General features: G+C 34.5%; 3 protein-coding genes across 6 annotated transcripts in view; 2 read left to right on the top strand and 1 right to left on the bottom strand.

The window, feature by feature from the left end:
• Nucleotides 1-1240, bottom strand: part of rfx1a (regulatory factor X, 1a (influences HLA class II expression)) — a 29471-nt gene extending 28231 nt beyond the window's left edge. For all 4 annotated transcript variants that reach the window (XM_051106114.1, XM_051106115.1, XM_051106116.1 and 1 more), the window contains exon 1: nt 1084-1240. The gene's annotated coding sequence lies outside the window, so the exon portion shown is untranslated. The remainder of the gene's footprint in view (nt 1-1083) is intronic.
• Nucleotides 1241-4323: 3083 nt separating this feature from the next.
• rln3a (relaxin 3a) lies at nt 4324-6174 on the top strand. Its single transcript, XM_051106292.1, has 2 exons — nt 4324-4579; nt 5651-6174. Exons 1-2 carry the CDS (start codon nt 4417-4419, stop codon nt 5938-5940), a joined length of 453 nt encoding a protein of 150 aa, XP_050962249.1. The 5' UTR covers nt 4324-4416; the 3' UTR covers nt 5941-6174.
• Nucleotides 6175-8635: 2461 nt separating this feature from the next.
• Nucleotides 8636-21371, top strand: il12rb2l (interleukin 12 receptor, beta 2a, like). Its single transcript, XM_051105918.1, has 15 exons — nt 8636-9109; nt 9882-10160; nt 10844-10979; nt 11080-11231; nt 13397-13542; nt 14723-14867; nt 16004-16080; nt 16184-16421; nt 16982-17173; nt 17263-17364; nt 18088-18219; nt 19443-19586; nt 19738-19816; nt 20239-20314; nt 20411-21371. Exons 1-15 carry the CDS (start codon nt 9046-9048, stop codon nt 20789-20791), a joined length of 2343 nt encoding a protein of 780 aa, XP_050961875.1. The 5' UTR covers nt 8636-9045; the 3' UTR covers nt 20792-21371.
• Nucleotides 21372-26697: the final 5326 nt, after the last annotated feature.

The following is a 26697-nucleotide window of genomic DNA, read 5'->3' as shown; positions in this document are numbered from 1 at the left end:
AAATAAGCTGATGTACAGTTTGTTAGAATATAACAATATTTATAAAATCTGTTATCTGAGGGTGCAAAAAAAATCAAAATTTTGAGAAAATCGCCTTTAAACTTGTATGAAGTTCTTAGCAATGCATATTAGTAATTTAAAATTAAGTTTTGATATTTTACAGAAGGAAATGTACAAAATATCTTCATGGAACATGATCTTTACGTAATATCCTAATGATTTTTGACATAAAAGAAATATCAATCATTTTGACCCATATAATGTATTTTTGCCTATTGCTACAAATATATCTGTGCAACATATGACTGGTATTGTGGTCCAGGGCCACATATATAATAAAACGCATAATAATAAAATATTTACATGAATTAACAGTCACTGTCTCATCAATAGGCTTCTATAATATACACTTATGCACCCATTATGCATTATTAAATCAATAGAAATGTCAATAAATAAATCTATTCATAAAGTAAACATAAAGTAGCACACTATATAACGCACAAAAGAATCTACCCGTGGACGTGCACACATTTAGACTCAGTATCTGCGCAGGCAAATGTCCTGCTTTGCATCTTATTTACAATGCACTGACTCACATGAATGCTATATTTCATATGATTTTATATCCGGTAAGCACCGAGTGGTCAGTAAAGGTTAAGAGCAGGAGAGCATCTGGTTTATCCAGCGATAAGTGCGGGTTTGTCAACGTGGTCGTCGGTGTAACTATGCCAACAGCGTTTATAACACCTGGCTCCATAGCAACGCTAGCCGAGTGCTACGGATGGGTGGCTATCCAGCAATGTGTATGGAGACTCACGTATTATTGCAAACAACACCCGCCATTTTGTACAACCTATCTAGTATATCGTCATAACAACGAGCAGCTTTCTGCTGAGGCTGGTGGTAATGTCTATCCTTTGCGAGACGCATCTGTCTAGCGCACGACGCGATCGCTCAGCAATCCCGCTCACTAATAATGATTATTGCACATCGATAGACGCTAAAAACATCATCATCCTCGCACCTGTTTCTGTTTTCCACATAGTGTGACTTCATATGAAATATAAAAAACGGAATCACCTCTTATTCCGAGTGACTTTTCCAGCGGTATTTTGATTTAATATGCTTTTTTCAATGAATCGGGTTGTTGTTGTTGTTGATTCTCGTTGCTGGGTTCTTGTCACCACGACTACCGTGGCTATGGCGCTTCGTCCTCACCCGGGCAACTGTTGCTACCCACTCGCTGCGTTCCCGCCCCCTTTCTTCGCTCTGATTGGAGCGATTACAATAACCACAACGCCGCGTCTTGCTATTGGTGGAACTAGGGAGGCAATGTCACACACGGCACCTGGTTCGTCTGAAGCGTGTCAATCATAACCGACAACGGGAGTTTTGTGTACTGATCTGAAATCAGTCGTGTTGGCAGGTTTACTTTCACTGTTACAGAACAACTGATAGAAAGCTGATCCGAATCCACGTTGTGTAAGAGCTTTTAACACACAATCCAACAGGATTTTCTTCCAAATACAGCGAAATGTAGGCCTTATAATATTTTGATATGTAACAAAATAAATTTTGTTTACTCCATTTGACCTGAACAAAACATGCCTTAAAATATATGATCATTGGAATAACTCAAAAACACTGAACTTTATTCATTAATGTAATTAATTTTAATTATGAAATTAAAATCAAGGTCAGCATAGAACATGTATTCAAATTATTTTTGTATGAACTGCATATATTTAGAATAACTTAATAGATCTGGAGAAAAGTACCAGTAAAAGTACCTGTAATTTTGTGTGTGTGCATGTTAAAAAAAAAAAAAAAAAAAAAAAATATATATATATATATATATATATATATATATATATATATATATATATATATATATACATATTTGAAATAATATATGCTATTAATTACATTGTTATTATATATATTATTATTATTTATTATTATATTATTTTATATTATTTTATATAAAATTGGCCATTCTACAGAATTGAAAGTCAGAGTTGGAAACAATTTTTCCTCAAATGTTGTATGTACGCAAATTTTATAATATCCAAGGCACAAATGTCTACTAATTGCACAGTTAATTTTCATATTGTATTTTCAGAAAGTTTTGAAAAATTTGTCCTCTCCCCAAATTTGTCACTACCGGAAACACAGTAATATATAATTTAATAAAAAAGGGTTATATTGACGTATTAAGATGTTGCTTACATCTTCCTTGTAAATACGTATTTTTTCTAATTTTTTCTAAATTTATATTAAATTTATATTTAATTTTATTAAAAAGTTTTCAGAGGTAATTCAATAACAGTTACAATTTTAATAATATTTCATTAATGTGATTAATGAGATTTGTTGTATTTTGAATCCAATTTTTCTTTGTAAAAGGCATATAGTTAATCATACTGATTTCAAAGTTATGGATTCATTAGTTTGAATATACACCCAAACACTATCATAACATCTTAGTTGATAATTCAATATACTTTATTTTTGACAAAACATCTCATGTTTCAGTCGTGACTGCACATTTTCTGTAGTGACATACTAAACACTACTAAAACAAAAATACTAAACATTTTCATAACTGTACTAAATTTTTTTTTTTTTCTTACAAATATGAGGATTATGTGTTCCATTTTGTCACTGCCAAAACAATGAACACATTTCGGTCGTGAATTTTACAGGATAACACCCAAAAAACAATGATGTCACTAACGAAACTTCACCAAATGTTTTGATCATGACTGTTTTGGTAGTGACATTTTTAGATACTTTTGAAGTTAGCTTAAATCTGCTAATCAGCACATGGTTAGCTAGCACAGTTCTGAACAGTTGTACACACATACAAACTAAATGTTATTTTAAAAAAAAATGTGTTTAATTATAGAAAAATTGTGTTTGGTAGTGACATTCTTTAACGTTACACACAGATTTTTCATATTTTTGAACACATTTACCTCAAAATGATGGGGCCTATATTTACTCACCATGTAGCTATGAGAGAGAGAGTGGCACATGAGTGTTTCCTGATTATAAATATAAGGGTGTAGTTAAAATCAGTCTCAGCCAATGGACTAAAACATCGGTAGTGACGTTAAAAAGCGGGACACAATTTGTTTTACATAAAGTTTTATAATTTACAAAGAAAATACAAAATACTTATTTTTTAACGTCACTTTTTTACAAAATCAAAAAGATATTTTTAAAAACAACAATGGAATAAAATCCAAAAATTATTTCAATATCATTTTCATGTGTTGAAATATAGGAGTTAGGGTTTAGGACAGCCACCTCCCAATGGAAAGTACCCACTAAATGATGATTTTATATATATTTAAGCTTGCTATACATATTTCCATGGTCACCATCCCCTCAGGCAAAGATGTACGTCAAATATTGTGGTTAATGTCTCTCGAAATGTCATGCTGTTGTCATTGATATCATCACATTCGTTAAAAATTCATTATTCTGTTGTCATTTTGGATATTGGTGACCTTTGTCCGCGTGGTTGCAAAGATCGCTCGTGTGCAGTGGGGTGTGTTATCACACTTTGAAAATGCCATGCTCGCTACATCTCTTTGTCTCTTAACCTCTACACCTCACAGTCATCACTTCGTCTGAAAAAAATAAATTATGCATTGAAGTGCAAAGAAGGTAAAACAAGCGTTCGGGTGAACTCAGGACACTGATTTTTGAGAGCTGGGCTCTTGCTTTCATAAATCATTAGACTTACAATTTTGACCTGGTGGATGATAAAACAGGTGCAAATTTTGGAACTACCCACATAACAACCACTAAGCAATGCGATAGCAAGCATCCAGATCAACCTGGCAAAATGAAACAATTTAACCGTCCTATACGTGATTGAAAAATAATGAAGCATTCCTGTATAGAGCGTGATAGCAGCACACGGACATGGGTTTATTCCAAATGCATAAAAAATGCAAATAAAACTTTATAACTGCAATGAATTTAATGGAAAAACAGACAGACATCTTAATTCAATCACTGCACGTAAAGATCACTGTTGTTCACGCAGCAATATCCTGACATGAGTCGTTTGGCAAATATGATTCATCGATTTAAATGAAGAAAGAGTGTTTCGTGTCACAGAATGCCCTTATAATTACACAGTCACCTTTCCTGCTCATGCTTTTGTTACCAGAAAGGTCTCTGCCACTATCTTACAGGGTTATCTGTGACTCCTGAGCCTGCTTCGGGGGGAGTTTGAGCATGTGTGCCCCTCACCTCTTTATAAGCAGGAGCAGGGACCTGGGAAAAATCACAGAACTTCACCGTCAAACAGGCACCTGGTTCCAAACCAAAGGGAGCCCAGCAGGAAACCAGCTTCTGAACATCAACCACTGCTGTCAGTGAATATCTGCTCTCAGCATGATGTGGAAAACCACAGCGCTTGCAGCGTGTCTGCTGCTGGCTGGAGTACAGGCGCTGGACGGCCCCTCGTACGGAGTCAAATTATGCGGCCGCGAGTTCATCCGCGCTGTCATCTTCACCTGCGGAGGCTCACGATGGAAGCGCTCCTTGACAAATACAGGTTAGTATTACAGCAGGATTTGTAAAACTCTTTCTTTGTAAAACTTTAAAGGCAGTATTAATTTGAAAATATACAGAATTTTAAAATTCTGGATGCTACAATATTATAAATAAATAGTTAAATATTTTTTACTATATTGAACAATAATAGATTTCACTACCAAAATACAGAATACATTTTAATACAAAATAAAATTTTTGCAACACATTATTTTAACAAACAGAATTTTAAAATTCCATGTTGCAACAATATTACAAATACACCACCAAACATTTGGAAATTCTTTTTTTTGTGTGTGTGTGTGTTTTAAAATAGTAGATTTTATTATCAAAATTATGAACTAAAAATATGAAATAACACAAAATGGAAGTTTGGGCTTTAGAAATTAACACTTTTATTCAGCAATGACACAATAAATTGATCAAAAGTAATGTTACACACATTCATAATGTTAGAAAAGGTTTAATATCAAATAAATCCTGTTATTTTGAACCTTTTATTCATCAAGGAATCCTGAAAAAAAATCAGTTTACACAAAAATATGAAGCAGCGAAACCAACTGATAAAAATAAAAATGTAGTAAGTCAGGATATTAGAATGATTTCTGAAGGATTTTGTGACTGAAGATTGGAGTAATGATGCTGAAAATTCAGCTTTGCATCACAGGTATAAATTACATTTTAAAATATATTTATGTAGAAAACAATTATTTTAAATTGTAATAATATTTAACAATATTATTGATTTTACTGTATTTTTAACAAATAAAAGCAGCCTTGGTGAGCATAAAAGACTTCAAAACACACACACATACACACACACTCATATATTTGAGTTTGCTCAGTGTATACAGACTTATAGTGTATGTACACTTATTTATATATATTATTTATACTTATATTTCATGGAGTTGTAAACAAAACAGTATTGGAGTTCATTCCACATGAAAATAGTAAAGTCTTTCAACTTCAAAATTTCATGTTTAATTCAATGTGTTACTTGCTGTTTCTTACTACTTTTGAGTGAATGTATTGTTTTACAACTATTACATGAACGTTTCTTATTTCACAGATGAAATACTGGACTTATTCAACTCTTATGACAATAATGCTCCAGACAGCACAGGGCTGTACAGTGCTGCACTGTCCTCCCAGCATGCCACTGACTCAAATCTTCCATCACTGGCACAAGGTGAACAGGAAGGCGGCGTGTTCAGCAGGCCCGTACGCTCTCTCATTTCAGAGGAGGTGCTTGAAGCATTGCGTACCGTGGACAGAAAGGGACGCGATGTAGTGGTGGGACTGTCCAACGCCTGCTGCAAGTGGGGATGCAGCAAAGGAGAAATCAGCTCCCTTTGTTGAGACTAACCTTCTCTGTGGCATGAGTGAATAAAAAGAGAGAGAGAGTGTGCACGTCCTGTGTTTAATTTTTCCGTCTCTGTTCATATATTGTGCTTGAGACTTGTAAATGGTTTGCATTGAGCTCCCTTGTTGCAGTTAATTTAAATAATGATTTTATAATGTTTGATGTTGTAATAAGTTACTTTTTGTATTTAATGCAGTGTTTGCTTATTAATCTTTATCTAGAGTATATTTCACTCTTGAATAAAGATGATTATTTGCATTAATCGCTAATGAATCAGGTTGTGCTCATTTGCATATTTAACCATAACAATTGCATGTTATTTTTTTATTTAGTACTGTCCTGAATAAGATATTTTACATAAAAGATGTTTACATATAGTTCACAAGACCAAAAAGATAGCTGAATTTTATTTTTATTTTATTTTTTTGTGATGGTTGTTCATGAGTCCCTTGTTTGTTCTGAACAGTTAAACGGAGAACTGTTCTTCGGAAAAATCCTCCAGGTCCTGCAGATTCTTCAGTTTTACAGTATCTTTTGCATATTTGAACCCTTTCCAGCATTAACTGTATGATTCTGGGATCCATCTTTTTACACTGAGGACAACTGATGGACTCAAAAACGGCTATTAAAAAGGTAAACATTCACTGATGCTCCAGAAGGAAACATGATGCATTAAGAGCCAGGGGGTGAAAATTTGAAGATCAAGGTCAATTGTATTTAATTTCTCTTCTGGGAAACATGCAAGCATCTTCTGTTGCTTCCGAAGGGCAGTACTAAATGGGAAAAAAAAAGATATTTCAACACAATAATAAAAAAATTGGACATCTTCATTCTGTTCAAATGTTTTCACACCCTGGGTCTTAATGCATCGGGTTTCCTTCTGGAGCATCAGTGAATGTTTGGACCTTTTTTTGTTGTGTGAAAAGATGGATCTCAAAGTCACTGCTGGAAAGGGTTCAAATACGCAAAAGATACTGGAAAACTGATGAATCTGCAGGTCCTGGAGGATTTTTTTGTTCAGTTTAATTGTTCAGAACAAACAAGCGACTGAAAATAATATATATAATATATATATATACATACACACATAACTTACAGTTTAAAATACTCCTAATCAGACTACAGTTACTTTTTATGGATTACATGATTACATACACAATAGCAATACATTATTCATAATTTATTGGTTCTTCGTGATTCTTCTTTTTCATCTTTTAAGTTTTCCTTTCTAAAATAGACTGCTTATATACATTCAAGTTTTGTGGACATTCAGACAAAGATCAGTCATTATTCAGGTAGAGGCACAACATTTGACCACTGATTTACAAAAATCATTTCAGGTTTAAGACTTGTTTCAACATTGCATCAGCTACTGATAAACACATTGATTTTTATTTGAATTACCACTCTGCAGGTTATTTAACCATGTATCATGTCTTTGGAAGGCTTTTGCCTTTCAAACACATTAAAATGCACAAATTCATCTGACCTAGTGATCTTTCACCTAATATATTTATATATATTTAAAATAAATATTTCAATAATTAATCACATCTGCATGTTTATTGGTTCTCTGACGTTGGTTATGGTCACATGACATGCAGGTAAACAAATACAATATTTTTTGTAAGTTTTTTTTTATTTTGGTTGATTTTAAAACTATTATTTTATTAATTATAGCTTTTCATTAAACTCATAAACCCTCTGCAGTTCCTTCACAAACACCAGTTTGGGAAACCCTGATGTAATATAATGTTTAATGCACTTCATGTTGTTAATAACAACACATATATAATATATTAATACTATATTGGCACAATATTATCCTATTTAAATCAAAGTGATAAATGAGTTAGGTCAAAAGTAATCAAAAAGTAGTCTGATTATATTACCTAAAATGGGGTAATGTAATGAATTAGGTTACGAACTACAATTTTTGTCATGTAATTTGAACTATATATTCCAAATTATATATAACACTTATATATTACACACACAGAGAGACACAGATATATAAGTTAGTACTGGTAGACTTTTGGATCCCTCTGTCTATCTTTAGGCAATTTAGCATCAAGGTCTTTCAAAAGGGGATGATGAGAATTTGTTTGCAATAGCCACTTGCTGGATCCGGGAATTATGACTAATCATAAATTTGTCAATCTGCACAGTAAAAAAGTAAAGTCTATAGAAAGTCCTACCTTAAAGAGTGATTTCTACATCTGTCTGAAAGTTTGGTTCAGTTCATTTAGAACTTACAATAATTTTTTATTTTACACATTTTATATTTTATGTTTTATATTTTTATGATAAAGCATTTGGTACAGTGTGAGTTCAGGTGGTCTGGCCCCACAGAAACTAGATACTTGCCTACATGACGTATTTCCTGTATTTAGCCCAAGTGTTCACGTGCAGACCACAAGTGTGCATATAACTTTTCACTACTTGGTGTGACACATTGACAGTGTTGTAAAAATACAAATGTTTACAGAGCTTTCTTAGGATTTAGATGTTGTGCTCTCAAGGGTGTGGGTATTTAGTGCAAGTGTGGGTATTTAGACAAGCCTTAGATTAGCGGTTCCCACGAATTTCATTGCGCAGAAGAAACGTGCTGAAAAAAATAATCATCTTTGTTCTGATTGGCCAACTGGCTTTGCCTACGCGACGTATGGGCGGAGTCTTCTGCTGTGCTTTCTGTGGCCCGAGGCGTAATCTATTGTATGTTTACACGTAAAGCGAGTTCAAGCTTGTCATTTGAGGAGGTTAGAGCACGGTGGCTACAACTTCATCGACGAAAAGTGAACTTTTACCTATAACCCATAAGAACAAAAGGAAATAAGATAACAGGAAATAGAAAATGCTCGTTCCGGGATGAAGAGAACGATGTTAACGGTACTATTTTTAATTAATTCGTGAGGATAAGACGGAGAAAAGGCTGAATAAGAACTTTAATGTGCGTCTTAAGTGGTCAACAGTGTCTCTCTGGAAGGAAACAAAAACAAATGTCTGCTCGTGGACTTTCCGTAACTCTATAATTACTCGGTTAACGGGACGTTGCGTCACACTGGACTTTTTACTTGCGCGAATGCCGTGAGACGTGAGCGATGGCATGGCAGAATGTTAAAATGCATTTTGCTTTAATACTTTACATGTGGATATGTTCTCAAGGTGAGCAAAAGTGTCTCGTTTTCAATCTTTCATTCAGCCATACACATATAAATTACAACATACTGAAATGTGTGCTATAAAGCGCTTTGTTTCATAATTTAAAACATTAAAACTTACCTTAAAAGTACATGTTGTTTTCAGTAGTGTTACATTTAAATACATATAGATCATAGAGTAAATGATAAAAGAATGCGTTTTAGTTCACAAATAACAATGCTTGTTTCAGAAAAGCGAAGTTCATTATTTATTAAGGGGCCAAATGTGACCCTGGACCACAAAACCAATCAAAAGGGTCCATTTTTAAGGGTCAAAAGGGTTAATTTAAATTTGAATCTGAGTAAATAAGCTTTCAACTGATGTGTGGTTTATTAGGATAGGACAATATTTGGCCGAGATGCAACTATTTGAAAATCTGAGGGTGAAAAAAGGTCAAAACACTGAGAAAATTGTCTCTTAACTTGTCCGAATGAAGTTCGTAGCAATGCATATTGCTAATCAAAAATAACGTTTTGACATATTCACGGTGGGAAATTTACAAAATATCTTTATGGAACATAATCTTAATGTTCTAATGATTTTTGGCATAAAGGAAAAATGGTTAATTTTGGCTATTGCTACGAATGTACCTATGCTACTCATAACTGGTTTTATGGATGCTTTTTGGGTCACAGTAAATATTCACATGATAGACCATTGAATTCATGTTAGTTATCAGAGTTGTGTTGCCTCAACTTGTTCTTCTTGCCTTCTTTTGCCTTTTTCATTTGTTTAGCCTCTTGTGAAGTGGGTGTAAACTGCTGGTGGAATCGAGCTCTTTCTGTCGGCGGCAATGTGTCTCTGTTTTGCCAGACGAGTACATGGGGAAGAGCAAGCAGTTGTGGTCTCTGCCAGCTTGTTATCAAGCTGGGCCACAGACCGCAGTTTGCCAGCGCTTGTGCCAGTACCGACGAAACCTTCAACTTTTCTATCGCTACAGAACAGAGAGAGAAGATTCTCTGCACGTGCAGTGGAAACACATCAGATGCCTGCACCGTTATTGTAAGAGGAGGCTGTGAGTATGACAGTGTTGATCGTTTATCTCTAGTGACCTCATTACTAGGAATGATTTGTTCACAAGATACACACAGCGGACTCAGAAGGGAATTGTTTACCGGAAAACTGTAATGACATACAGCATTTGGATATTCATAACCAGAAGTTTTCTGACCTAGATCAGAACATTACAGCGCACACATTATGAATGGAAGAATTATTATATAAGGTGTTTAATAAAAATACAAAAAGTGTATTTTGTTTCTAAGCCCTCTGGTATTTCTTTCCTTGTAAGCGCACAGTACAGTATTTTTATTTGTATTAATTTCACTATTACTTAATATTAACACAGTAAAATATTCATAAAACATTTGTATTTTATATTATTATGATGCAATCCTATTCAGATGTGAGTCATTTTGAAAGCATCTGCTGAATATTTATCTGTTAATTATTTTGATGATTTGTCTGAACGTGAAACATTCTTTGAGAAATGCTTATGTGTTAAGATGTTGTCCAAAATTAGACAAGGAAGGGAAGTGTGCGACAGCCTAGTTGCTTTCTTTCCCCTTGCGACTTCCTGTTTTCTCAGTCTAAAAGTCGTGATGCTCTTGCAGCACATTGTGTTGGTTTGAATGGCTACTCTTTCTCCCTTTACCTTTGTTTATTTTGGCTGGCTTCACATTCTTCCATCTTTTTCAGATCCACCATCTGCCCCGTCCCGCCCTGATTGCGCTATTGAAGACATGGATAAAGAACACATTTACTGCTCTTGGACTAAATTCAACGAGACAATGATTCCAACTGTTTACACCCTTCACTGGAAAGATTATGATGGGTGTGTGTTTTCTTAACAGCACCACCATTGCATGGGCATATGGACACTGTAGTTGAGCACCTGACAACGTTTTTTTTTTGGTGTTTGTGTTTATATACAGAAATGTTCAATCGAGGGAGAGCAATAGTGAGAGTGCACTCATAGACCGGGAAGAGTATATCAAAGGCACTTACATTACAGCATGGGTCACTGCCAAAAATGTGCTGGGTTCTGCACAGTCTGGAATGTCTCAATTCAACACAGACCATATCAGTAAGTCATATTTACATCATAAGCCATTTCTTAAAACCATGCTCATTTTTATCACAATTTATTGGCTCCATTTGAAGCACTGTAAAGTAGCCAGTACAGCCAGTACACACAATTCTGATAATTATTATTAATAAATATATAAAAACAGGGCTCTACAGTGCGACCATTTGAAAACTACTGCGTGCGACTATGAAAAAATATTTAGGAGCATCATGTGCTAGTGACCCGATCAGCATATTTGTGTTTGCGCTGAGTTGAGCTTCAAAGGTTTCTACGTGTTTTTGCAATGTTGAGTAATGTATGACAGACAAATCTCACCAATCCTTTCATAAACAAAGTGTAGAGAGAGTGTAAATAAGAGATTGATTGTGCAGTGTTGAGAGCTTCGATGATCATAATGGAACTTTGTGAGGTCACAATAAACTAGGATGAGTGACAGCTTTTAATTATTTTAAGAGAGTTTGTAAATGAGATGTTGATTTAATACAACAGTTAAAAAAACAAAAAGGTAATATTAAGTGACTTACATTGTCTGACTATAACACTATTGCTTGATTTTGCTCTATTTTGTCACCAAAAATAGTCTGAAGTCACAAATGAGCCGTTGCGCATCTCCATTCAAACACAACGGTGTTTTGTTTATGAATGAACATGCATTTTTAAACAAATCTAGTGAGTCAATGATTTAATTTTTTAATTTCATAAAGACAGTCACTTGCTTTATTCCTGAATGAATCAGTTGTTCGAACAAATCAAATTAATGATGTGATTCAGTAATTAAATCCGTGACTTGCTGCCATCTACTGGCAGATTTTCACTACCGTTCAAAAGTTTGGGGTCAGTACATTTTTATTGAATCTTTTTTTTTTTTTTTTTTTTTTTTTTTAAGAAATTAATACTTTTATTCACCAAGGATGTATTAAGTTAATAATTAAAAGTTTATTAAAAGTTAATAATAAATAATTTACATTGTTATAAAATATTTATATTTTGAATAAACACTGTACTTTTTAAACTTGTTATTCATGAAAGAATCCTGAAAAAAAAAAAAATCACAGGTTCCAAAAAATATTTGGCAGCACAACTGTTGGTATTATCCAACACTGATCATTCTAATAATAAATCCGCATATTAGAATGATTTCTGAAGGATCATGTGACACTTAAGACTGGAGTAACAGCTGATAAAAATTCAGCTTTTCATCACAGGAATAAATTCTATTTTAAAGTATGTTAAAATAAAAAACATTATTTTATATTGTAAAAACATTTTGCAATATTACTGTTTTTTTTTCTATATTTTTAATCAAATAAATGCAGCCTTGATGAGCATAAGAGACTTCTTTAAAGACTATTACAAGTCTTACTGACCCCAAACTTTTGAACGGTAGTGTAGTTGATTTTTAAAGTATTTTTGCAGTTATTTAAATCATTTAATATTTCTGTATTCAAAATTTTATATTTAAAACATTAATCTCAACATTAATTTATGAATTTGATTGCGCTCCTGCCACGTCTGAGCCTCATTAAACATAAAAAATACACCTACAAGGCACTTTTGTGTTCTTCTGTGCCGCCTCTGTAGTACACATTAATTTGTTAATACTGACTTAATTTGATTGGTAACTTATTCTTTTTCTGTAGTTTTAATTAGAAATTTTAAAAAGCTTAAAAAAATGTCATTAAACTGATCATATTTTAAATAAATACTGTGCTTTTGAACATTCTAGTCAAAAGAATCTTTTCAAAAAGTTAGCGTTTCCACAAAATATTACGTAGCACAGCTGTTTTCAACATTGATAACAATAGGAAATATTTCTTGAGCAGCAAATCAGCATATCAGAATGATTTCTGAAGGATCATGAGACACTGAAGACTGGAGTAATGATACTGAAAAATCAGCTTTGCATCTCAGGAATAAATTAAGTGTGAAAATATAATAAAATAAAAATAAAAAAAACAGTTATTTTCAGTTGCGATTATATTTTACAAATCACAGTATTTATGTTTTCACTGTATGTTCATTAAATAAATCCAGGCTTGGTGAGCATGAACAACATCTTAAAAAAATATTTTAAAAATCCCATAGAAGTGATTTGTCAGGCAAAAACTATAGGTTTATTTTGTGCTAGCTTTTAATCTTTTTAATCTCTGTTTTTTTCTTAGTACGGCCAGACCCCCCATACAACTTGAGCCTCACCTCTACACCGCTGGAGTTCATCTGGGAGATGGACTGTGACGATGTGGGCCCCTTAGACAAGAGCTGTCAAGGACAGTACTCTACACACAATAACATGCTGAACTGGACTGAGGTGAGAGTAAAAAGAAACCAGATTGATTTGACTCTATTCTGATTTGGAAGAATATTTCAACATTTTCCTTTAAGCTTTGTTTTCACTGGCTTCAGGAGTGCAGCTGTGGCAAATTTTAATTTGTGTGTTCAAAAGTGCTTTTGTAAATTGAGTTTCCGTAATGAAGAAAATCCATCTGCAGGAGGTGTGCTAAAACGAAAGTTTAAAGGAATAGTTCACCCAAAAATGTAAATTCTGTCATTAATTACTCACCCTCATGTCGTTCCAAACCCGCAAGACCTTCATTCTTCTTCAGAACACAAATTAGGATATTTTTGATGAAATCCGAGAGCTTTTTGACCCTATAGACAGCAACGCAACTGACACGTTCAAGACCCAGAAAGGAAGTAAGGACATCGTTAAAATAGTCCATGTGACATCAGTGGTTCAACCATAATGTTATGAAGATATGAGAATACTTTTTTCTTCCTAAACGTGTCTGAAATGTTTTGACAGAGAGGATGCCTTGCAATTTTTTGCACAGCCTTACTTATTTGAACCAGGAAGAGCTAAGAGAGATGGGCGTTCTACGTCATAACGGCACCACACACATGCGTTGTGATAATCTGGTGAACGCACATCGAAGACTTACACGAAAGAGGAGAAAGTGTTGAATAAACTCATAATTTTTGTTTTTTTTGGTGCACAAAAAGTATTCTCATAGCTTCATAAAAATTATGGTTGATGTACTGATGTCACATGGACTGTTTTAAGCAATGTCCTTACTACCTTTCTGGGTCTTCAACGTGTCAGTTGCATTGCTGTCTATGCAGGGTCAGAAATTAATGACAGAATTTTCATTTTTGGGTGAACTAACCCTTTAATGGAAATATAATCACATCCATTTAAAAAGTATGTTGATTAAAAGATATTTGGGATTTGAGAAAAATTATTGGATTGTTCAAATAAAAATCTCAATAAAATAGAAAATGCAGACTACACCAGATCTAAGAGAAACACAACAGCTTTTTTGTATTTACCTGTTACATTTTTCATGTTGTTTGCTTCATTAATGTGAATGGATTCTTGTCATGACCGTAAGCATTCAATGAAAGATAATTAAATAATTTTGCGCTGTCAGAGATGTGTCGACAATAATGGGTCTAACAAATTGTGTCTCTGTTGAATTCTTAATGCACAGGTGGATGATTGCAACTTCATGTGTGTGTTGGTGGATCCTCAGCCTTTCACACAGTACAATTTTCGTGTTCGCTGCCACTGTGGATATGAAGAGAAAGTCATGAGTAACTGGAGTCAGGTGTATTCAGTCAGGACACCCCCTGCAGGTCAGACAAACACCCCTCATTGCATTAATTAAAGACACCGATGCACTCATTTATTGCACATTTTCTGTTTTATCGAAGATGATCTTTGTGTGATCACACACGCAAAGTAGTAGAATATGCATGTCAGTCCTATTTTGGTTTTTAAACAAGAGCCACCACCATGTTCTGAATCCAGAATGATCTCATATGTGACCCTGGACCACAAAACCAGTCATAAGGGTCAATTTTTTGAAATTAAGATTTATACGTTTTCTGAAAGCTGAATAAATAAGCTTTCCATTGATGTATGGTGTGTTAAGATAGGACAATAGGCCTATTTGGCCAAGATCCAACTATTTGAAAATCTGGAATCTTGAGGGTGCAAAAAAATCTAAATACTGAGAAAATCACCTTTAAAGTTGTCAAAATGAAGTTCTTAGCAAAGCATATTACTAATTAAAAATTAGGTTTTGATATATTTAAGGAAATTTACAAAATATCTTCATGGATAATTTTGACCCATACAATGTATGTTTTAGCTATGTAGCTATGGCTATAAATATAAAGGTGCTACTTAAGACTGGTTTTGTGGTCCAGGGTCACAAATAATGTTTTGGTTAATTTTAAATCTCTTAAAGGCTGCATTTATTAGGTCAAAAATACAGTAACAGCAATAAAATGTTATTACAGTTTAAAGGAACTGTTTTCTATTTGAATATACAGTATATGTGACCCTGGACCACAAAACCAGTCATAAGGCTCAATTTTTTAAAATTGAGATTTACACATTATTTGAAAGCTGAATATTAAGCTCTCCATTGATGTTTTGTGTGTTACTCAGTAGGACTATATTTGGCTGAGATACAACTATTTGAAATCTGGAATCTGAGGGTGCAAAAAATGTAAATACTGAGAAAATCGCCTTTAAAGTTGTCCAGATGAAGTTCTTAGCAATGCATATTACTGATCAAAAACTACGTTTTGATATATTTATGGTAGGAAATTTACAAAATATCTTTATAGAACATGATCTTTACTTAACATCCTAATGATTTTTGCGTAAAAAATGATTTTTGCATATTTTATCTAAATATTGGGCCATATAACTAAATCAGTGATGATGATGATGACTTTACGTCTATAATATTCTCTTTTAGCACCAGTTGGACACCTGGATGTTTGGAGTGACTGTGCCCCTAATTCTGACAAGTCTTCCTGTAACATCTATTGGAAGGTAGGATATACTTCCATAATGCAACAGTCAGATTGGTTCTTGTTTAGTGAACTCGCAGTTCAGCAGATCGTGAATGAATTGTCAACATTTGACTGTCTCTCAGGAGATGCCCCTGTCTCAGGCTAGAGGAGAAATTATCAACTATATTGTAACGGTGAAGCTTAAAAATGGCACTGAGGTCAAGCAGGTCAACAGGCAACGGAGAGACACTGGAAGTCAGCATCCTACTGAACAGAGCTGCCTGCAGCTCAAACTCAGCCCGGGTGTTACGGAAGTTTTTGTGTCAGCCAACACCTCAATGGGCACATCGGACCCCGCATTCATGCCGTTTGCTGTGAGAGGTATGTCAATGTGAAACTCTAATTAAAAGTTAAATCATTGTATAAAATAATAGTCATTTGTCTCCAATTTTGTTCAAGTTCTACTTGATCTAAAAATGTAAATCTTTTGTTTACTTATTACATTTTTATGATGTAATGTTTTATTCACTACCATACAGAAGTGCATGGTTGCATTAAATTGATCAAAAGTGACAGCAAAGACATTTATAATGTTATAAAATATTTCTGTTCCACAAAAAAAGAAAAATAATAGCAAAAATAATAAGAAGCACAACTGTTTTCAACATTGATCATAATAAGAAATCAGCATATTAGAATGGTTTTTGAAGGATCATGTGACAGTGAAGACAGGAGTGATGTTGCTGAAAATTCAGCTTTGCATTACAGAAGAAATTACATTTCAAAATGTATTAAAATACAGAACAGTTATTTTAAATTGTAAAAATATTTTACCAAATGAATGCAGCCTTAACATCAAAATCCTACCAACCCTAAACTTTTTAAATGGTAGTGTATTATTATATCTCAGATTATATTTATATCGTATTTATGCCCTGCAGGTCAGACCACACCAAAGGTGAATCTGAGTGTAATAGGTGAAAACCAGACACTACGGGTTTCATGGTCAGTACACCCACAGTTCTCTGAGAGTGTCCTGGAGTATGTGGTACAGCACGTGCCTGTAGTATCTCACCACCGTTGCCTGAACTGGGTCAGAGTAAACAGAGCCCAGAGATCTGTCAAACTCACAGGTTTGTGGGGATGTGGGGATGTGTATAAGAGAGAAAGCTGAAGTTTGGCTTGATGCTGACAGTGACTTTGTATTTGTCTCCATCCACAGGTGACTTCAAGAACTACACAGCTTATAATGTGTCACTGTTTGCTGTCTTCAACAACCACAGCATTTTCCTCAAGTCAGCAACTGCATACACACTTGAAGGAGGTATGACTGGTATTTCTAAAATAGCCAGAAATAAAAATTTTGTCATGAATTACTCACCCTCATGTTGTTCCAAACCTGCAAGACCATCGTTCATCTTTAGAACACAAATTAAGATATTTTTGATGAAATCCAAAAGCTTTCTGACCCTGCATAGATGCAACTGACAAGTTTGAGGCCCATAAAGGTAGTAAGGACATTGATAAAATAGTCCATGTGACATCAGTGGTTCAACCGTAATTTATGAAGCTATGAAAATACTTTATTTCGATATGACAAAAATAACGATTTTATTCAACAGTTTCTTCTCTTGCTGTATCCTTTCTCTAACTTGTTTGGAACAATATGAGGGTGAGTAATTAAAGACAGAATTTTCATTTTTTGGGGTAAACTGTCCCTGTAAGTCCACATGACATCATATAAAAATAGACTTTTCCAGTTCTGTCTGCAAACTGTACAATACAACAGAGAGACAAAATTTTGAAAAATATTATACATGTTAAAAAACGCATGCATTGTAAGTATGTCGACAACTGGCTTGTATAGTGCAACATTAGGTATAGTACTATGCACTAAAAAATTGTAATTAAAAAATTCCATTTATAAAACACTTTTTCACTTTTAGCTTGTTTTAGGGCACTTGGCTAGTAAATGTGAGATCCTGTAATCAGATTTTCTAGTCATGTAGCCTTCATGTTCATATCATCTCTTCATCACCCTCGTCAGTTCCTCCTAAAGTCTCACAAATTCATGTGAAGAACATCTCTTCCTCCTCTGCCACTTTGATATGGAGCCCCATTCCTGTACATGAGAGCAACGGTGTCATCCTGCATTACATAGTGGGCATCACAGAAACAGGTAACCTATGGTTGCTCTTTTAAAGGGGTGCTATTATGCTTTTTCACTTTTTGAATTTTAGTTAGTGTGTGGTGTGTATGTTTGAGCATAAAAAAGATCTACAATGTTACAAATCTCAAAGTGCACTCCAAAGGGAGTTGCATTCCTTTTCCGAATGCAATCAGAGTTATATTACAAATTATCCTGGCACTTCCAAGCTTAAAACGGCATAGACGGGTGTTTCTCTTCATCAGTCCAAAACAAGTCCAATAAAGTGCGTCCATCCATAACAAAAAGTGCCTCACAAAAAAGGTCTCCTGTAGCGAATCGATGTGTTTTTGTAAGAAAAATATCCATATTTAATACAATTTAGCTTGCGCTAACTGCTTTGGCAAGGGGCATGGCAGTACTGAAACACCGTCTAAACTGTTCGCCAATCACGACGCAGTGGGACGGCTAACCAATCATTACACATTTTGTTTTTCGGAAGGCGGGCCTTCATTAAACCCAGAACTAATCGAGCCATTTGTGCCAGGCTGGGGAGAAAGGTATTGTAATAATTATAATACATGATGTGAAAAATAATGCGTTTTTCGAAACACCAAGCATGAGAGCATGTTCTACTACACCCCCAAAACAAAATGAAGACTTTGTAAAAGAGCATAATAGGACCCCTTTAATGTGACACCCTGAGATTCTATGATTTGACAAACATTGCCATGTGAAAATTACTTAAACTATCATTCAAACGGTTGGGGTCTTTAGATTACTTTACTCAGCAAGGATGCATTAAATTGATCAGAAGGGATAGTAAGACATTTATAATGTTACAAAAGATTTCCGTTTCAAATAAATACTGTTCCTTTTTAAATTTTAAGTCATCAAAGTATCCTGAAAAAAAAATATTACATTTTCCACAAAAATATGAAGCAGCATGACTGTTTTGAACACTGATAATAATAATAACAACATTTGTTGAGCACCAAAACAATATATTAGAATGATTTCTGAAGGATCATGTGAAACTGAAGACTGGAGTAATGTTGCTGAAAATTCAGCTTTGCATCACAAGAATAAATTAAATTTTAAAATATATTCAAATAGAAATTTGCTATTTAAAATTGTAATAATATTTCACAATATTGCTGATTTTACTGTATTTTTGGTGTGCATAAGAAGATTGTACTACTAACCACACATTTTTAATAGTAGTGTATATCTGTGTCCTTTGGCCTGTGTAACAGGGTCTAACATAAGGAGTAACGGAACCAGAGTGCAGTTGTCAGAACTGCAGCCGGCCCAGCAGTATGAGGCCTGGGTGAGAGCTGTGAGCGCTGCTGGTGAAGGCGACAGGACAATCACCACTTTCTCCACTAATAAGAAAGACCGTAAGTACGGGAAAGAAGACCTGTTTCTTTCTTCCTTTGGAATTTACATCGCATACATTATCCAAAATACTCCTTGTTCACATACAGTTCGTAGATCGCAAATTCTGCTTTAGGTAGTAAACTAATTATTTCTACCCATCTCACCTCCTAGGTAATGTTGCAACAATACTGTTGGCTGTATTCATTCCAGTGTTCATGCTCCTGGTACTAATTTGGGTTTTTACAGTGGTGTAAGTATTGCTGTTCATCATAATTCCATCTATATGGCCAAAAGTACATGGATACCCCTATGTAAGGGCTGGTTCACACACAGTGTGTTTTTCTATTCCTTTGCGCATAGTTTTTCTACATAAATGTACGTTAGTTGGATGTATTTGATTGTTGTGCTTGCATCTTTTGCAGCATCTGATTTTCTAACAATGCAGTGCTCAGGTTAAAAATAAGTTAAGCTTTTTCTCCCTATTACACCAGTTGTGTCTCACTTTTTTTTGAAGGTGTTCTGTGTGAGCGACTGTTTAAATACACTGATGGGGTGGGGGGCTCAGGTTTTCTTATATGTAACCATATGCTTTTGGCCCTGTATGTATTATTTTCCATTACATTCAGTAATCACATTCGACTTTTTGGTGATACATTAATATCCACTCTCTAGGTGCAAATCAGCTTGGTGTTTTATGAAGATCCCAGATCCAATAAACAGTAAAACATTTAAGCATATGAACTTCCAGGTGAGAATCTAAAGTCTTTTGAGTGTTCTGTATGAAAGAGATGTCACACTTACAAAAACGGTACAATATTTATGCACGTCTTGGCTTTTCTTCCAGCACACGTTGCCACTGCTCTGTTCTCCTTCTGAATTGTCTCTGAAGATCTCTGAGCTGGAGATCGTGGAGAACCCGGATCCCGACACGCCTACTCTTCCATCAGACACTGAATCGGACAAGATTTTAATCGATGTGGAACCCCAACATTTTCAGGTGCCAAATGGACTGGGCAGAACAAATGAAGGCGGAGAAAGGCCTGAGGAAGAGCCTGAGAAATTAAATAGAGGAAACATTTTAAAGCAAGACAGTTGGGAAAAGGAATACAGCGAGATGGTGGACACTGATGATGAGAAGGGTGTCGGTGATGATGAAGATTGGTGGGACCGGCAATGTGTCTCGGATTATGAAAGACATTTTTTGCCTTCTGTTGAGGTGAATTAACTATTCATGCCTCAAGGTGTTTCATTTGTACTGTAGTGCCTTAAACAACAATCCGAAAGTGATTGTTTTACTCAAGAATGTGTGCATTTTAATCAGACACTGAAGAGTATTAAAACAAGTGCTATTCATTAAATGACGCAAATGTATATGTGAGAGGCCTTGCAGAACTATGCACAGATTTTACTTTAGTCTTCCACACTAGCTGCAGCATTTAAAGTTGACGTATGTTTTGTGCCACTAGCATCATCAAATAGAAATAAGGACTGAACAGGTTTCCAGAATATTCTGGCCTTTTGCCATTGGTCGGATGTTCCTGCCTCAAACTCAAGCCATTGGTGGAGCCAATGTTAGGTGAGATAGGGTGCTCAGATAAACAGCGCAAAGTTTTAATGACTCCACAGTCACGTGGTTTACGCTTTTCAGGGAATTCAACCTACAAATGTCTTATAGTTACCTCTGCACATCAAACCTTGAATTTTAACATGAAAAACATTGCACATGTGACACAAATGAGACGTTAATAGACAATTGAATGTAAAAAGCTTCTTTTTGTACATAATAAATATTTTTTATATATGAATATGCTTCTTATTTGTGGCCATCATGTCTGTAAGACTATTTAGAAGTGAATTTCGGAGATGTTTTCCTGTGATTTGTTTGTAATTGGCATGTAAACATAGAACTAGTCTGCGATGTAGTTTACTCATTTTATGGAAGCCTTACAAAGTCTCAGAAGGAAAAATGAGATGAATAACTTTTAAGACACTGATATTAATCAGTCATGTAGCCCCTAAAACCTCAAATAAAACTGACTATACCTAGATAGCACACGTACATCTGCAAGATATCTGTTAAAGATCACTTGATCTGGAAAGCATCTGCTGTGTACAAACATCTGGCAGACATCTGTAAGATGTCAGTTTTACATGCATTCTAAATCGTAAACATCTTAAAGACATCTAATAGATGTCTATTTGACATCTGATAGGAAATGTCCTATAGACGTATTGCAGATGAACAAACACTCTAAAAAATACGTCTTGCAGATGTAAATGCAGACGTCAGATAGACGTCTCTGAGATGTATATGTGCTATCAGGGTATAATAGTACCAGTACAGTAAACCAGCATAGTTTGTCTATATTTGACCATCAGATGGAGAAGTGTTGAGGATTATGGTTACAAACTTGATCCATTTAGATAGTTAGATAATAACCAGCATTCAAAAGTTTGGGTTGGTATAGGCTCTGCTTACTGCAGTAATATTGTAAAATATTACAATTTTAAACTAGATGAGTAAAGTTTGTGAACTTGCTTTGAAGTTGGCTTGAGAAAGCCTTGTCTGAAAGTTTAAAGAAGTTGTAAATGCTTGAAGTTTGAAAGTTTAGATAGATTTAGATGGACGTTGATAACATGTTGATAACATGATTTAGTACATAGCATTAGCATGTTGTTAATGTTAATATCAAGTATCTAGCATATTGCTAGTATGATTATCAAGTTACTAGCATGTTGCTAGCATGTTTCTTGCATGATTAGCATGTTGCTAGCATGTTTAACAAGTTATTAGCATGTTTTAAGCATGTTTCTTGCATGATTAGCTTGTTGCTAAAATGTTTTAGCATGATTAGCATGTTGCTAGCATGATAAAAATTTTGTTAACATGTTTTAGCTTGATTAACATGATTGATTAGCTAAAACCAGCTGGTTTAGTAAAAACAGTTTAAGATCAGCTGATTTAACAACAACAACAACAAACCAGACTAGCAAAACCACCTGAACCATCCCATACAGTTTCATTCAGGGGGTGAAAACTTTTGTACAATAAGACTTACGGTGTATTTAAGCTGTCTATTGCTATAGTGAAGCTTAACAGCTCCCTACTGAAAAAAAAAAACCTGCTAAAAGACCAGCCAAGCTTAAAACAGCTAACACTAGACAACCAGCCTACCCTGGTAAAAAAAAAACAGCATATGCTGGTAGCTATGTTTTGATGCTGGTTAGGTATGTTTTGGTGCTGGTTTAAGCTGGTCCTTTGCTGGTTTATGGTGCTCATGTTGCTGGTCAAGGACCAGCATAAACCAGCAAAGGACCAGCATAAACCAGCTAAGGACCAGCAAAGGACCAGCTTAAACCAGCACCAAAACATACCTAACCAGCATCCCAGCATCAAAACATAGCTACCAGCATATGCTGTTTTTTTCACCAGGGTAGGCCTAGATTTTAGCTGGTTTTCTACTGAATCAACTGGTTTTAGGTGGCTAAACAAGCTGTTTTAGCTGTTGTGTTTTTTTTTTTTTTTTTTTTTTTTTTTTGCTAAATCAACTGGTTTAGCTGGTTTAAGCTGTTTTTTTTTTTTTAAACTAAATCAGCTTGTTTTAACTTGGTCTTGGTTTTTCACTGGATTTTTTTCATTCATGTCAACAATATGTTAAATTATGCCAAATCATGCTAGCAAAATGTTAACCATGTTAAAAACATGTTAGCAAAATGCTAAGATTTATCTATCTAAACGTTCAAACTTCATCCATTAACAGCTGCTTCAAACTTTCAGGCTTGGCTTTCTCAGGCCAACTTCAAAGTTTGTTTTCCAGTTTTACTCATCTAGTTGACAACAGTTGTGCTACTTAATATCTTTATGGAAACCATCTCTGTTGCATTTATTTGAAACAGAAATCGTTTGTAACGATTTCCTGTTAAATTTAATCAATTTAATGTATTTCTACTGAGTCAAAGTATTATAGGTGTGCTAACAAGTTCAGAATTCAAAAAGGACTAATAGGATTAAAATGTTAAAATGAGTTATTTGCTATTATATTTGCAAGAACATACTTCAGAAGCCATATTACAGAAACACTGTAACTCAGAATCTGTGCTGTTTAGTACACATGGCCATTTCAGCGAGATTTCACTCAGAACATTAAGCTTCTCAGGAATTTTCTGTAATAAGGCGCCTGGTTGCTTGTTCTGAACCTGATTTGCTATGCTACAAAATAGCAATAATATACTGTTAATGACAGATATATGAATAGTAATGTAGGCAAAACCGAAAATGATATGCATATCTATAAAAATACATATACAAAGTAGGTTTCCAGAATCCGTGAGGTAACCAGCAACACCCATCCCCCCATTCAGCTATCCAGCCTACATTCCGCTCCGCGTGAGGCTCGAACTAAGCAGGAGCTTCCGGTTGTTAATGTTAGGGGGCGCTAGCGAGCCGCTGACTGACGCTTTCAGGCCGCTCTAGAGATACAATCAGACCAGATGGGAGGGGGAAGTGAGAGGGAAAAGGAACTAGCTGAGCTGCCCTTTGTTTCTAGATTTGCCGAAGAGTACGGGGAAGAGACCGGCGCGAATCTACACTGTAAGTCACGCTCTAAACACGGCACAATCATTGTAGAACACATGACGTCATGGCGGACTTTTAAATTGTTACATTTTGTAACCGTTTTGGAAAACAGTTCGGTTGTTTATTTCGCCGGTTTGCTGTGCTCGAATCAGTCCGACATTACACTAGCACAGCAGCGGCAGAATGAATGAATAAGTTTTGGGAATGTAACTCGAGCGGGGGACCGGGGTCAAGCGTACGGGAGGCGGGTAGGATCAATCATCTTAAAAAAGATGCTCGCGGTGTTTACCTCTGTGCTCGGGGTTTTAACTCAAATTATTCCGTTTTTAAAGCACACACGGACATGGAGAAGCACAGCATGGCCGACTGTAATCACACATACACACAACCGGGTCCTTTGCCGTTCTTTGTCTTTCTCTCTGGCTCTTGTTTGTGGTTTTTAAACTGATTTAAATAGTTTAAGTAACGTTTAAACTCTCCGCCAACACGAGCAGTCAGGTTTGAAAACACATTGGGACTGTTTTGACCGGTTAAAATTTGTTTTGTTTTATGTCTTCGGCTTTAATGGAGCTGTAGTCTCTCTCTTGTTCCCTAACGTTAGTTGGGTCACGTCTTTAAAACGCTTTAAAAACTAATTTTCACTTTGCGATAGTTTTATATACATTTCACAAATTGCTTACAGCATTACATCCTAGTTTTATTATGATGTTGAACAATAATTTGTAATGATTGTGAGAGATTGTTGGTTAATATTTAGCTACACAGTGTTAGCCGGCTGCTAATTCACGTTAGCCTTAGGAAAAAAAACCCTGAAATTGGCGTTTATTTTTTTTTTATCACTGCTTATTAAAACTTTTTTAAAATAAATAAAACAGGGTTTTACACCATAACTAATTATACTTTGAGTTGTTTTGGTAAATAAACTCGTAAGTGCCTTGTTAGCCGGCTTATGCATTTTTAGGTAGTAATTACGTCATAAAAATAATTATTTTGTGTTAATTAGTTTACTTATAGCTGTTTTATAAATAAAATGCTGCATGTGTTTGTGACATAGTTAAAAACTGTTGCTGAGAGCCGGTAGGAAACGCTTGAAAAAGTTGTATTGTATAATTAACACCGGGGCTAGTTGTCACAATGTTTGCTCCAGTTTATATTTCTCAGGGTGAATTTGTTTATTAATTAATTTGTAAGTGTTTGTGTACTTTTTCTTGTATGGAAAACACCATTGAACATTTGCACTGTTATTGGCCAAGACAAATATTCAGTTCATTTACCTTTGTGACAGCTTGCCCCAATTGTTTAGCATATTGTCACAACAAACCCTGACGTTGAACGTTATTAACGAGTTTCAGCTAAAGGTAAAACGTAAAACGGTTATGATACGTTTTATAGCATTTAATGCTAAAGAAAATGCATTAGTGTAATGTAATGTTTTTATATTGTCCTCTATTTGTTTTAATCTGTATTTTCTGATTTTTTTATTATTTTTTTTTAAATGTGTAATAGTCTTGTTTTTTATGAATTCTTAAGATCCGTTTGTAATAGTATAGTCACTTTAAAAAAAATTCTAAGTTTTAGTTTTGCATATCAACATTTGACTGATATTTGACCTATTTAATATTTGAATAAAATACAATCCGATAAGAAAAAAAAAACCCTTTGGGGTCTTCACTGAAATATTTTAATATAGTCATTGACATACATTAAGGCACAGATTAAGTAACCCATTTTTATGCCTCATTTCAAGGGCTGTGCTTTTGTAGTTGTAACTGGATTAAATAAAGCTATAAAATTGTACAATAAATATATTTAAATAGAATATATATATATGTACACTACCGTTCAAAAGTTTGGGGTCAGTACATTTTTTTTTTTTTTTTCTTTTATTCACCAAGGATGTATTTATTTAATAATTAAAAGTTTATTAAAAGTTAATAATAAATAATTTACATTGTTATAAAATATTTATATTTTGAATAAACACTGTACTTTTTAAACTTGTTATTCATGAAAGAATCCTGAAAAAAAAAAAAAATCACAGGTTCCAAAAAATATTTGGCAGCACAACTGTTGATATTATCCGCATATTAGAATGATTTCTGAAGGATCATGTGACACTTAAGACTGGAGTAATAGCTGATAAAAATTCAGCATTTCATCACAGGAATAAATTCTATTTTAAAGTATGTTAAAATAAAAAACATTATCTTATATTGTAAAAACATTTTGCAATATTACTGTTTTTTTTTCTATATTTTTAATCAAATAAATGCAGCCTTGATGAGCGTAAGAGACTACTTTAAAGACTATTACAAGTCTTACTGACCCCAAACTTTTGAACGGTAGTGTATGTGTGTGTGTATATATGTGTATGTGTATATATATATATTATATATGTGTGTGTGGGTATATGTGACCCTGGATCACAAAACCAGTCATAAGGGTCATTTTGTCAAAATTGAACAATTGAATAAATAAGCTTTCCATTGATGTATGGTTTGTTAGGACAATATTTGGCCGAGATACAACTATTTAAAAATCAGGAATCTGAGGGT

Source organism: Labeo rohita, chromosome 3 (assembly GCF_022985175.1).
Source record: "Labeo rohita strain BAU-BD-2019 chromosome 3, IGBB_LRoh.1.0, whole genome shotgun sequence".
NCBI lineage: Eukaryota > Metazoa > Chordata > Actinopteri > Cypriniformes > Cyprinidae > Labeo > Labeo rohita.
Note: the sequence above shows the minus strand (reverse complement) of the source record. Positions and strands in the feature narration are given on the sequence as shown.